The sequence below is a fragment of the Macaca thibetana genome, chromosome 11 (assembly GCF_024542745.1).
Source record: "Macaca thibetana thibetana isolate TM-01 chromosome 11, ASM2454274v1, whole genome shotgun sequence".
Taxonomy (NCBI): domain Eukaryota; kingdom Metazoa; phylum Chordata; class Mammalia; order Primates; family Cercopithecidae; genus Macaca; species Macaca thibetana.
In genome coordinates this window covers 50,838,124-50,851,811 of record NC_065588.1, presented here as the reverse complement: position 1 = coordinate 50,851,811, position 13,688 = coordinate 50,838,124, and the positions used below count along the sequence as shown (strand labels likewise).

Below are 13,688 nucleotides of genomic sequence, written 5' to 3'. Positions count from 1 at the left end.
CTAGCCGGGCGAGGTGGCGGGCGCCTGTAGTCCCAGCTACTCGGGAGGCTGAGGCAGGAGAATGGCGTGAACCCGGGAGGCGGAGCTTGCAGTGAGCTGAGATCCGGCCACTGCACTCCAGCCTGGGTGACAGAGCAAGACTCCGTCTCAAAAAAAAAAAAAAAAAAAGAACTGCATCAGATAATAGATCTGTTAATTAGTTCAATTGTGGAAATCATTACACAAGGTACACTTGGATCAAAACACCATGTTGTACACCTTAAATATATACAATTTATTTGCCAATCACCTCAATTTAAAAAAAAAAAAAAACTGTAGTGGCCATGGTCCATTATGGGGGAATAATGTTGACAACTACAATATGGGGCAATGATTCTCAAACTTTATTGGATATTAAAATTATTTGGAGGGCTTATTAAAACACAGACTGTAGGGCACCTCAGCCCCCAGAGGTTCTGATGCAGTAGATCTGTAATAGAGCCCAAAAATGTGCATTTCCTCAAATCCCAGGTGATGCTGATGCTGCTGGTCTATGCACCACACTTTGAGAGCCACTGGTATCAGGGACAGTTTCAGTGCTGGGAGGATAGGAGGGTGGAGGAAGATGACAAGAAAATACAAGGACTTGGGGCTGGGCATGGTGACTTCTGCCTTTAATGTCAGCACTTCTGGAGGCCAAGGCAGGGGAATGCCTTGAGCTCAGGAGTTCAGGAGCAGCCGGGGCAACATGGCAAAACCCTGTGGAAAGAAGAAAAAAAGAAACGGAAAGGGAAGGGAAAGGGGAGGGAGGGAGGGAGGGAGGGAGGAAGGAAGGAAGGAAGGAAGGAAGGAAGGAAGGAAGGAAGGAAGGAAGGAAGGAAGGAAGGAAGGAAGGAAGGAAGGAAGGAAGGAAGGAAGGGAGGGAGGGACAGAGGGAGGGAGGGGAAGGAAAAAAGAAAAGAACAGAAAAAAGAAAGGAAGGAAGAATTGACTTAATCCCCAGTAAAGGTTAAGAGAAGTCTTCACAGAGAAAATAAACCTTGGATTTAAACATTTTATATGCCTTAAAATAATAGATCCAAAAAACAGCAGTGTTGGAATTTTAGAATTGTTCTACGGAAGACCAGTCCTTTACAGAACTTTTAGTAAGGTTTTTTCAGGGTAATTCTGCCCTTCTACCATCTTTTTTTTTTCTTTCAATATAATCCATAGGTTCACACCTCCTACCATCTTTTCAACAGTCTTTTAAGAAGTTACCGAAGTGATGCTTATGAACTTTGGCTTACAATTTACATCTTAGGTGCCAGCACTAGAAAAAGTATAAGGAGATATTTGTTGCTGAGTCCTGGGGAAATAACTATATATGTAAAGGAAAAACATAAAGAATACATTTCTCAGGTGTACTGGTAACTTATTACAGGCAATGTGGATTACAGAAATATGTAACATTTACGTGTTAGAACACAGAATGACTCTAGGACAAACAAAACATCACTACCAGTTTGTTCTCTTTTTTTCACTCATTCTGTATTTTGCTTTAGCTTTCTAGAACTGAATGTTGGCTCTTCCTGGCAAGTCCTCATTAGCAACTCTTTTTTAAACATAAATTTATTTTCATTGGCTCTCACTACCTCTCCCTGATACTTTTCCTGAACAATCGTAACCAACCCCATATTTTTACCCTCCCCTAAAGCAGTATTTCCTAATCTATCTCACCAAGAAGAATATCTATTATGTTACCCCATAGAGCCCCTCTTTTTTTTTTTTTTTTGAGACAGAGTCTTGCTTTGTCACCCAGGCTGGAGTGCAGTGGCACGATACCAGCTCACTGCAACCTCTGCCTCCCAGGTTCAAGTGATTCTCCTGTTTCAGCCTCCTGAGAAGCTGGGACTATAGACAGACACCGCCATACCCAGCTAATTTTTTTTTTTTTTTTTGTATTTTTAGTAGAGATGGGGTTTCACTATGTTGACCAGACTGGTCTCAAACTCCCAACCTCAGGTGATCTGCCCGTCTTGGCCTCTTAAAGTGTTAGGATTACAGGTGTGAGCCACCACGCCCAGCTGAACCCTCATTTTGAAAGAATTTGCAACTGAATTTATTGAATAATTTTTCCATTTTAATTATACTCTCAACTGCCAAACAGAAATCATAATTAGATGAGAGAAAAAATAATTAATTAATTAATTAATAATTAGATGAGAGAACCAGGACTTGCTTAATAAAACCGAAGCCAGAAACAAAAAAATGTATTTTGGTCTTTTGATGGGCGAAAGTATAAATTTTATTAAGGTTGTCTGAAAACTGAAAGTTTCTAAAGAACTTCAAGGACTACTGGAATTCCTTCAATCCTAAAATCCGAGAAAACTATTTTCCTAACAAAGGATTTTTTCCAATAATTAAGAGAATAGATCAGGCCGGGCGCGGTGGCTCAAGCCTGTAATCCCAGCACTTTGGGAGGCCGAGATGGGCGGATCACGAGGTCAGGAGATCGAGACCATCCTGGCTAACACGGTGAAACCCCGTCTCTACTAAGAAATACAAAAAATAGCCGGGCGAGGTGGCAGCGCCTGTAGTCCCAGCTACTCGGGAGGCTGAGGCCGGAGAATGGCGTGAACCCGGGGGGCGGAGCTTGCAGTGAGCTGAGATCCGGCCACTGCACTCCAGCCTGGGCGACAGAGCGAGACTCCGTCTCAAAAAAAAAAAAAAAAAAAAAAAAAAAAAAAGAGAATAGATCGATTTACTCATTAGTTCAGATATTTTATTTTTACTATATTAATTATTTTGTTTTACATTTTTCTTCTTTGAGACAGAGTCTTACTCTGTCGCCCAGTCTGGAGTACAGTGCTGCACTCCACAATGAACTGCAAACTCAGCTCACTGCAGTCTTGACCTCCTGGGCTCAAGGAATCCTCCCACCTCAGCTTCCCGAGTAGCTGTGACTATAGGCACCCACTACCAGGCCTAGCTAATTTTTGTATTTACAGAGACAGAGTCTCATCATCTTGCCCAGGCTGGTCTCAAATTCCTGAGTTCAATCGATCCACCCACCTCAGCCTCCCAAAGTGCTGAGATTACAGGCGTGTGCCATCACACCCAGCCAACTATTATTAATTCTAAGAATATAATCTATAGGTGGTTGGGGGTGGTGGCTCACACCTGTAATCTCAGCAACTCTGGAGGCTGAGGTGGGAGAATCACTTGAGGCCAGCAGTTCCATACCAGCCTGGACAATATAGCGAGATCCCCACCCCCGATCTCTACAAAAAATGTATACACACACACACACACACACCATTTAGAGGTAAATTCTGGTATATACACAGATAGAACCAGCACAGATCAGGTTCAGTTTAGGGTATTAATTCCCAATCGCTCCTAGAATGACCCTTGTGTAAAATGCCTTGTCTCATTGGTTTTTTTTTTTTTTTTTTTTTCCTTTTCAAATATGATCAACCTGGCTGGAAAACCAGTCTAAAAGAAAGCTTAGCAGGGACCTCACAAAAAGCAGAAAATTTATGGGTTAGAAACGAATTAACAAAGCACTTAAGAATAGAAAGAATAGATGTTTGGTGCATTTTTATTTCAAAATCACCATTGAAAATCAGGTTTGATTTTTGCTTGTCTGAAAGTTGGTGGGCTTACTCACAGGTGCATTATCAGTTGAGGATCCCGTCATCCTGACAAGACATTACTACTGAATGCAGTGAAGCCTGACTTTGGATTCTGGTTTGGTACCCATTCCCTTATCCTCCCAAGCCCTTAGCTCTTTCTTCCTCAGAAATTTCAATCTGCAGGTATCTGAATAAAAAGTATTTATGAGTCACAGTAGCAGTGTCAACAATTTCACCAGATTACTGCAATGTAAGGCCTGAAAAAATATTTCATTTCAAATCACACTGGCCCCACCAATCTGCATTAATGATATTGTGATAAATTCAGAGGTTTAGGATTTCATGAAAATTGTTTTAAAATATTTCCTAACAATCTAAAACTGATTTGCCAAAACAACTTTTTCTAAAATGCTTAGTGCTAAGCTTGCAATGAAGCTTTCCTTCTTAGCAATTCTCTTTGGCAAAGCTCTTTGTTTGCTCCTCCTTCGTATGAATCATCCAGGCCATCCGGTGAAAGAACGGCTTTTTAAATTTCAAAACAATGCCTAGGTCAGTTGTTCTCAGCCCTGGCTACACATTAAAATCATCTGGGTAGGTTTTTAAAAATAAATGTCTGGCTCTTTCACATTAATTGGTCTGGGATGGGAAGTTGGCATATGTCTTAAAAGCTCCCCAGATGATTCTAAGGTGCAGACAAGATTAAGAACCACTAGCCTACAAGAATGGCTTGAGCCTGGCTTTTATCAACACTTGGTTCTTTTTAGTCTCTTAATCTGAACCGATGGCTGTGGAGCAAACTATTCTAGTAGGAAAAAAAGGAGGTGGGAGGCAGAGGGAGTAAAAACAATAGACGCTCACAAATTAATCACGTAAAACGAAAATGTCCCTTGCCTGGCGCAGTGGATCACACCTGTAATCCCAGCACTTTGGGAGTCCAAGGCAGGCAGATTACCTGAGGTCAGGAGTTTGAGACCAGCCTGGCCAACATGGTGAAACCCCCGTCTCTACTAAAAAAAAAAAAAAAAAAAAAGCCGGGCGTGGTAGTGCCTGCCTGTAGTTCCAGCTTCTCAGGAGGCTGAGGCAGGAGAATCACTTGAACGCAGGAGGCGGAGGTTGCAGTGAGCTGAGATCATGCCACTGCACTCTAGCACGGGCAACAGAGCAAGACTCCATCTCAAAAAAAAAAGAAGAAGAAGAAAAAGAAAATGCCCCACTGATCGTTTTTACTAAAGCTACATTCAGTTTTTGTCAGGATAGTCCTCTCAAGTCCTATTTGGGCTCTACACCACTAAAATGCTGTAGAACTCCCAGTATTTCAGCACCCAGACTAATCTCTCAGACTGCCTCCTACACCTTGAACAGCACAGAATGTTTTGTCACATCTTTTACTTCTTGGTTTTGAAAAATATTACCACCAGATCTACTTGTAGTGTCAATGCCTTCCTTTTTTTGTGTAACCTTCAAAGGCCCCAAGTCCCTTTTCTCTATAATGCCTTCCCAGGTCATTTCAGGCTCCATCAATTTTTTTCCTTACAGGAATTTACAGTCTCTACCACTTTTTTTTTTTGCATCTTTTGTGCTATTAAACCTTTCATCCACTTTGAGACTCGTTTTTCTAGGCACTTTGGGGACAAGAACTGCAGCTTACACTTTTTTTCCCCAGAACAAAGCCTCACATTATGTTTGGTTTTCCATTATCAAGTTGTAACCTTCCAGCCTTCTTGTCCTCTCCAACTCTTCATTGAGCTCTCTCCCCAACTCTAAAACTCGCTTTCATCAGACAGCAACAACCATCATCCTATCAAGCATTCTCAGATAGTGCCTTTTGAATTTTGGGATTTTACAACACATTCTAAACAAGAACAGCCAGACACAAAATTCCTGTCCTTAGTGATTGTTTTGTGGTGGTACTGCCTATCTCCTTTCTAATTCCTCTTCTCTTCCCTCAAAATCTAAATTACCTTTCTATCTAGACAACTTCCACAAACAAGGCTTCTTTCTAGGCAGCTCCCCACCTCTAACCAGTTCTATCAGTCCCATTCCCTCAGGTGCCCATTTCTTTTTCTTTTTTTTCTTTTTTTTTTTTTTTTTTTTTTTTTTTTTTTTTTGAGACGGAGTCTCAGTCTGTCGCCCAGGCTGGAGTGCAATGGTGCAATGGCGCGATCTTGGTTCACTGGAACCTCCGCCTCCCGGGTTCAAGCAATTCTCCTGCCTCAGCCTCCCGAGTAGCTGAGATTACGGGCGGCCGACACCACGCCCAGCTAATTTTTGTATTTTCAGTAGACCATGTTGGCCAGGCTGGTCTTGAACTCCTAAGGTAATCCCAGGTGCCCATTTCTAAGTGCTCATCTGCCTTTATTAAGATGGCCACCACAAAACCCAAGGAAAGAAATGCAAGCTCCACCCTCTCAAGGCCACTGTTGTTCTGGGGGCTAGGGGAGGATACGCCCAAGGACGGGGTGCCCAAGGAGGAGATCCTCGTGGGAAAGGGTCATCTGGGAGCTGACCCTAGGGGCTCACAGGTGAGCTCCACAGCTGAGTCCCCGGCCCCACACTCGGCCAGCGCCGAGGCTGCCAATCACAGGAAGTGCCGGCCCCCCGCCCCACCTCCCAACGTTACGCGCCGGAAGTGACCGTTGCTGGGGAGTGCGTGGGAGGAAGGTGACTGTGAGGAAGGTGTGTGTCCACCGAGGTAAGGAAAGGCATCCCTGGGCGCCCCTAAGCAATTCCTCTTTTGCGTACAGGGATACCTTCACCTTCTAATATTCTCTTTTCGCTTTTCTGCCAGTAGTCTTCAGCCTTGTGGGCTCTCAGTGCAGCTATTTTGGCTACCAGCCGGTTTCGCTGCATCGCCCACTCGAGGGCCTTCTTGGCGCCTTTTCTACGTTCTTTTTAAGTTAACCACCTCCATCACTTTCTCTTATTTAGTCTCATTGATTAAATCTGTGATTTTGTTGTTGTTGTTGTTGTTGTTGTTTAAAGGAAGAAAAATGATTCTTTTACTAAGGCCCGGAATTCTGTTAAGCGTTTAACCAATAGCCGCCGACTACATCCATCCCCTAAACTTGATTGCTTCCATGTAGCTTGTCTATTTCTCCGTGATCTAGTATTAGGGAAAAGGTAAAGAATCCCCTGTTAACAGTTTGATGCGGAAGATACTTAAAGGACACGGCTAAGTGATGGTACTGTGAATTCCAGTGCCCCAGTGTACTGCAATTCGTCCTTTTGTCCGAGAAGAATAGGTTGGCTTCCTACAAGCTGCTGAATCTGGTGCTCATAACTTAAAATCAAGAAACATATTGGTTCTTCCTTCCAAAACTCTTATTTTTAATGAAAAAGTATGAAGTAGCTATGTATAAGTGAAACATGTCCAAAAAGACGGTGGGGATTTCTTGATCCAAACATAAACATGGAAAATATTTTTAAGACAAATTCACTAATGATTGTCATTAACAAATGGGCTCTGCAGCAAAAAAAACTAGAGTTCTAGCTGATTACTTGTATTTCCTATCATAGGTTCCAAAGCTGCTTATGTCATAGAATGGGGGTGGGGGGAGTTGTGAGGAGTGTAGAATTGTGTGAGGGGCCAAAGGAGAGCATGCTCTAGAGACAGACAATTTTCAGAAGTTTCCTATGGGGATGGTTTTATATACATTTAGGTTTTTCCCACAATAATAAATTTATTTAGTCTCAGTGCTCAATAGAAGAGATTTCTAATAGAAGAGGATTCAAACTATGAAACCATTTCTCTTTTAATCTTTCATATTCTTGTTACAGATTTGTTCTCTTGTGACTCTGTTATCCATAATATGGACAGTTCTTGAGTCCTAACATTCAGAGATTTTCCCTCAGTGCATAGAGGGAATGAGTATTAATTGGAGAACCTTAAAGTATTGCCACTTTAGCACTGAAGATTGGGACGAGAGGAGGTGAAACCTCACTAGAAAAAGGGGCAATGTCAGTGTGGCCCTTCCTGATCATGTTTAAGAAAAGTCATGAAAATGGTGAACTAGTGTTTCCAATCACATTGGAAGGGTTAAGTGTATACTGTCTATCAAAGACTGCCAGCATTTCCAGGTCCTAGAGAGGAACAAGACTGATAACCTGCCTATCTGTATTTTTAAGAACCCAAGAGGAAAGCTTTATAATAGGACACTATTTCTGTGTTTATGTATAAGGGGTTTTTTTTGTTTTTTTTTTAAAGACAGGATCTCACTCCATTGTCCAGGCCAGAGTGCAATGGCACAAACCTCATAGCTTCTGGGCTCAAGCGATCTTCCTGCCTTTGCCTCCTGAGTAGCTGGGACTGCAGGCACATGCCCCCATGCCTGGCTAAGTCTGTTTTTTTGTTTGTTTGTTTTTGGGGTGGGGGGATTGTTTTGTTTTTTGTAGAGACGTAGTCTTGCTTTGTTGCCAGGCTAGTCTCAAACTCCTGGCTTCAAGTGATCCTCCTGCCTCAGCCTCCCAAAGTGCTGGGATTACAGGTGTGAGCGACCACACCCGGCCCTTATGCATAAGTTTAAATGACAATATTCTTGTGGTCTTGACTTGCCCCCTCTAATGTTAAATATTATATTAATATTTATATTATAACCAATATTATATTAATAGTGTCAAACCCTAATAGATGCTAAACAGTGACAGGCACTTAAGTAATAGCACTTAAGGTAGACATCTTGTCACCCAAATACAGCTTAAATTTGAACTATAGGAGTCATATTTGGTTTTTCTTAACTATTTGGTAGGCCCTAGAATTTATTCCAAGAATGTGAATTAGGCCATGATGTTAAAATGATTCCAAGAAGTATGCTTTAAAGAGAAGAAAATATTGGGGGAAGTGGGGAGAGTAAGGGTTTCTTAAATTGAACTTGGGTAGTTTCAAATCCAGAAGTGACTCCACTTCTTAGGGTTACCTTTTGATACATTGATTCTGATTTCCTGAACCACACTTTTGTTTTTTCCAGCACTTGGATTCAGCTCCTTCATTTCCAACATGGAAGAAACTTACAGTATGTACTCCTTGTTGCTTTTAGAAAATAAGTTAAATCATTTACATATAGTTTTATATCTGACAAGACTTTTAGTGTGCTGGGAAAAAGTCAGACTTCTCAACTGCTGAGGAGGAAAAGTCTGTATAGTATTACCCAAATTTGAAATAAGGTACATGAAAATTAAGAAAAGAGGTATGAGAAGTCATAAAGCTTTGAAAAGGCCACAGTTAAGACACCTTTATTAAACTATTAAATGAGGCAGGACTTCACCTTCTTGTGTGTATGACACAGGGATAGTAACTTCTTTCTATTTTGAGGAGTAATATACTTATATAATAATGTTGATGTACCTTAGTTTTTAGGATAAGAAATCTGGGAAGGATTCTATTTCTCAAGTGATCCAGGAACCTTAGATGGCCCAAGAAATCAAAGAGGAGTCAGCACCTGGAATCATACAGCGTAGAACCAAAAGGGACTTGAAAAATCATTTATTACAACAGAGAAAATAGAACCTAGATTAATTTGCCCAAGTTTACATAGTTAGGGACAGAGTCAGAACCAGAGTCTTCTATATTGTTTACACCTAGTACCCTACATGATACCACAGGCTCTGATATCTAGGTTCTGACTAAATTTGAGAAATATCTGAGTTTATGCCCGTGGATAAAACTTGTCAACAGTACCTACTTTTTCTTCCTACTTTGCTGTCTTGTTCAGAATCTCATTATAATTAAAAGTCCCAACTAAAGGATATTTCAGTCCCATTCTACCCTCTAGGAAGAGTCCGGTGGAGAGCTGTATCTCCAAAATACAGAAACTACATAGAAATAATCTTTATTAAATATCTAGAACACAGTGGTTCTCAAACTTTAACATGCAGCAGAATCACCTGGAAAGCTTGTTGAAACAGATTGCTGGGTCCCACCTGCAGAATTTCTAATGCAGAAGGTCTGGTATCTGAGAATTTGCAGTTCTAACAAGTTACCAGGTGATGCTGATCTGAGGACCACACTTTTGAGAAAAGGGATCCCCTGCCCCTTAATTTTTCTCAAAGTTTTTTTTGTTTTGTTTTTTGTTTTGTTTTGTTTTGTTTTGAGACAGAGTCTTGCTCTGCCACCCAGCCTAGAGTGCAGTGGCGCGATCTCGGCTCACTGCAACCTCCACCTCCTGGGTTCAAACAATTCTTCTGCCTCAGCCTCCTGAGTAGCTGGGGTTCCAGGTGCCTGCCACCATGCCCAGCTAATTTTTGTATTTTTAGTAGAGACGAGATTTCACCATGTTGGCCATGCTGGTCTCAAACTCCTGACCTCGTGATCTGCCTGCCTCGGCCTCCCAGAGTGCTGGGATTACAGGCGTGAGCCACCGCACCCAGCTTTCTTAAGGTGTTTTTATTTAAGATGTGAAATTCCTGAGCCAGGTGCGGTGGCTCATGTGTGTAATCCCAGCTACTCAGGCAGCTGAGGCAGGAGAATCACTTGAGCCTAGGAGTTAGAGGTTACAGAGAGCTATGATCACACCACTGCACCCCAGACTGGGTGACAGAGCAAGACCCTGTCTCTCTCTCTCTCTTTTTTTTTTTTTTTTTTTTTGAAAAGGAGTCTGACTCTGTCACCCAGGCTGGAGTGCAATGATGTGATCTCAGCTCGCTGCAACCTCTGCCTCCTGGATTCAAGCGATTCTCCTGCCTCAGCCTCCCAAATAGCTGGGACTACAGGTGCATGCCACAATGCCTGTCTAATTTTTATATTTTTAGTAAAGATGGAGTTTCGCCATGTTGGCCAGGCTGGTCTAGAATTCCTGGCCTCAAGTGATCCACCCACCTCAGCCTCCCAAAGTGCTGGGATTACAGGCATGAGCCACTACGTCCTGCCAACCCTGTCTCTTAAAAAGAAAAAAGAAGGCTGGGCATGGTGGCTCATGCCTGTAATCCCAGCACTTTGGGAGGCCAAGGCAGGTGGATCACAAGGTCAAGAGATCGAGACCATCCTTCCCAATATAGTGAAACCCCGTCTCTACTAAAAATACAAAAATTAGCTGGGCCTGGTGGCACGCACCTGTAGTCTCAGCTACTCGGAAGGCTGAGGCAGGAGAATTGCTTGAACCCAGGAGGTGGAGGTTGCAGTGAGCCAAGATCACGCCACTGCACTTCAGCCTGGCAACAGACTAAAACTCCGTCTCAAAAAAATTAAAAGAAAAAAGAATGTGAAGTCCCTGTGTGGTATATGTATATACTTATTCTTGGAAGCATACTACTCTCTATTAAATTAGAAAACAATGTCTCCCCTTTCTGTCTCTTAGTTCTTCGTTACTTTTTTTCAGCCACATTTTTTTTTCTTAAATATCACCTGGGAGTTTGTTGGAAATGGACAATCTCAGGCCTCATCCCAGACCTGCTGAATCAGAATGAGCACTTTAACACAGTCCCTAAGTGATGTAACACCTGGAGAGTAAGTTAAAGTTTGAGAAACACTGCCTTAGACTATATTTTCCCAAATTGACCTGGACTTCCAGCTTAATCTTATAGATTCCTGAACATCTCTGTCTTCTCTCTTTGGACTGTACCTCTTAGCTGATGATACTTTTGTCAGGCATAGTTCCTTATTTCCATGAAGTTTCCTCCATTTCTCACCATGGATTCTGGTCCCTACCCAAATATGAGTAACAGCTGAGTCTGTGCTTTTAGAGGAAGCTTGTCAAATAGACCTACTTTGTTTACCAAAGTAAATTATATTCCCAAGAAGCCAGACAAAAATTTGTAGAGCAGTTTGATAGTATTTATTACAACTTTTAGTGCACAGACACTTCAATGCAATATTCTTAGGTGTATATCAAAGAGAAATACTCATACATTGGCTGGGCACGATGGCTCATGCCTGTAATCCCAGCACTTTGGGAGGCTGAGGTGGGCAGATCACAGGAGGCTAGGAGTTCAAGACCAGCCTGACCAACATGGCAAAACCCTGTCTCTACTAAAAACACAAAAAATTAGACAGGTGTGCCTGTAATCCCAGCTGCTTGGGGGTTGGAGGCACAAGAATGACTTGTACCCGGGAAGCAGAGGTTGCAGTGAGCCAAGAACACACCACTGCACTGTCCAGCCTGGGCAACAGAGTGAGACCCTGTCTCAAAAAAAAAGAAATACTCATACATGCACAAAGAAGAATAAACCAGATTGTTAGTCACAGCATTGTATATAATAGTAAAAACTGGGCCAGGCGCGGTGGCTCACTGTGGGAGATTGTAATCCTAGCACTTTGGGAGGCTGAGGCAGGTGGATCACCTGAGGTCAGGAGTTCGAGACCCACCTGGCCAGTCTCTACTAAAAATACAAAAAAATTAGCCAGGCATGGTGACAGGCACCTGTAATCCCAGCTACTTGAGAGGCTGAGGCAGGAGAATCACTTGAACTCAGGAGGCGGAGGTTGCAGTGAGCCAAGATTGCGCCATTGCACCCCAGCCTGGGCAACAAGAATGAAACTCCGTCTCAAAAAAAAGTAAAATCTGGAAACAACCTAAATGTCCATTCATAAGAAAATCAGTTAAAAATGTGGTACATCCATATGCAGCAATGAAATTTTTTTTTTTTTTTTTTTTTTTTTTAAGATGAAGTCTCGTTCTGTCACCCAGGCTGGAGTGCAGTGGCCGGATCTCAGCTCACTGCAAGCTCCGCCTCCCCGGTTTACGCCATTCTCCTGCCTCAGCCTCCCGAGTAGCTGGGACTACAGGCGCCCGCCACCTCGCCCGGCTAGTTTTTTGTATTTTTTAGTAGAGACGGGGTTTCACCGGTTTAGCCAGGATGGTCTCGATCTCCTGACCTCGTGATCCGCCCGTCTCGGCCTCCCAAAGCGCTGGGATTACAGGCTTGAGACACCGCGCCCGGCCCCGAAATATTTCTTGTGTGTACTGACTTGGAAGGAACTCCAAGATACATTAAGTGAAAAGAAAAAAAAGCAAATTGCAAGATAGAAGATACAGGAAATGGCCGGGCGTGGTGGCTTATACTTGTAATCCCAGCACTTGGGGAGGCTGAGGCGGGCGGATCACCTGAGGTCAGGAGTTCAAGACCAACCTAACCAACATGATGAAACCCCATCTCTACTAAAAATACAAAAATTAGCTGGGCGTGGTGGCAGATGCCTATAATCCCAGCTACTCAAGAGGCTGAGGCAGGAGAACCGCATGAACCCAGGCAGTGGAGATTGCAGAGGGCCAAGATCATGCCACTGCACTCCAGCCTGGGTGACTCTGTCTCAAAAAAAGAAAAAATACAGGAAATTCTGTCACATGCTATAACATGGATAAACCTTGAGGACCTTAGGCTAAGTGAAATAGGCTAGTCACAAAAAAAAAAAGACTATGATTTCACATATATGATGTATCTAGTCAAACTCACCAAAACAAAAAAGTAGAATGGTGGTTGCCAGGAGCTAGGGGGAGTGGGGAATGGAGAGCTGATATTTAATGGGTATAGAGTTTCAGTTTAGTAAAACGAAAAACTTTTGGAGACTAGTTGCACAACAATGGGAATATGTTAATACTTAACACTATTGAACTGTATATTTAAAAATCGTTAACATGGTAAATTTTATATGTGTTTTTAATCACAATTAAAGATTTTTGTCCCAGCTACTCCAGGGGCTGAGGCACAAGAATTGCTCGAACCCGGGAGGTGAAGGTTACAGTGAGCCAAGATCACACCACTTCACTCCAGCCTGGGCAACAGAACAAGACTCTGTCTCAAAACAAACAAACAAAAAAAAAAACAGATTTTTAAATCAAAAAAAATTTTTTTTAATTTAGAAAGCCAGATTAAAGTTGACCTAAATTGCTGGAAACCAGGAAGTAAAGCATTACAATGAGAAGCTCTCATTATCAACTCTGACATATGCTACTATATGGGCAGTATAATATACATGAATCATAAGGTACCATCCAGTCTATCAGCTGCTGACATGGCCTAACATTTGCTAGTGATGGGAATGGATTAAATGAGGGGAAACTAACAAGAATTTCATCTGTAAATTCTCCCTGGTTGTCCTGATGCTTCAGAAATATGAAAACATTGGTGGTCAAGAAGAGCCTGGTTGGCATAATAAGCCTGCCT

General features: G+C 42.4%; 2 protein-coding genes across 3 annotated transcripts in view; one reads left to right on the top strand and one right to left on the bottom strand.

Moving 5' to 3' along the window:
* Positions 1 to 13,688, bottom strand: part of PDE1B (phosphodiesterase 1B) — a 292,990-nt gene that overhangs the window by 101,739 nt on the left and 177,563 nt on the right. The window lies entirely within an intron of this gene.
* GTSF1 (gametocyte specific factor 1) overlaps positions 1 to 13,688 on the top strand; it is a 35,356-nt gene that overhangs the window by 11,434 nt on the left and 10,234 nt on the right. The window contains exons 1-2 of one of the 2 annotated variants that reach the window (XM_050749069.1): positions 6,212 to 6,285; positions 8,558 to 8,602. In XM_050749069.1, the coding sequence (XP_050605026.1) occupies positions 8,587 to 8,602 (16 nt within the window). In that variant the 5' untranslated portion in view covers positions 6,212 to 6,285; positions 8,558 to 8,586. Of the gene's footprint in view, positions 1 to 6,211; positions 6,286 to 8,557; positions 8,603 to 13,688 lie in introns of those variants that run through there. The other variant, XM_050749068.1, reaches the window with a different exon arrangement.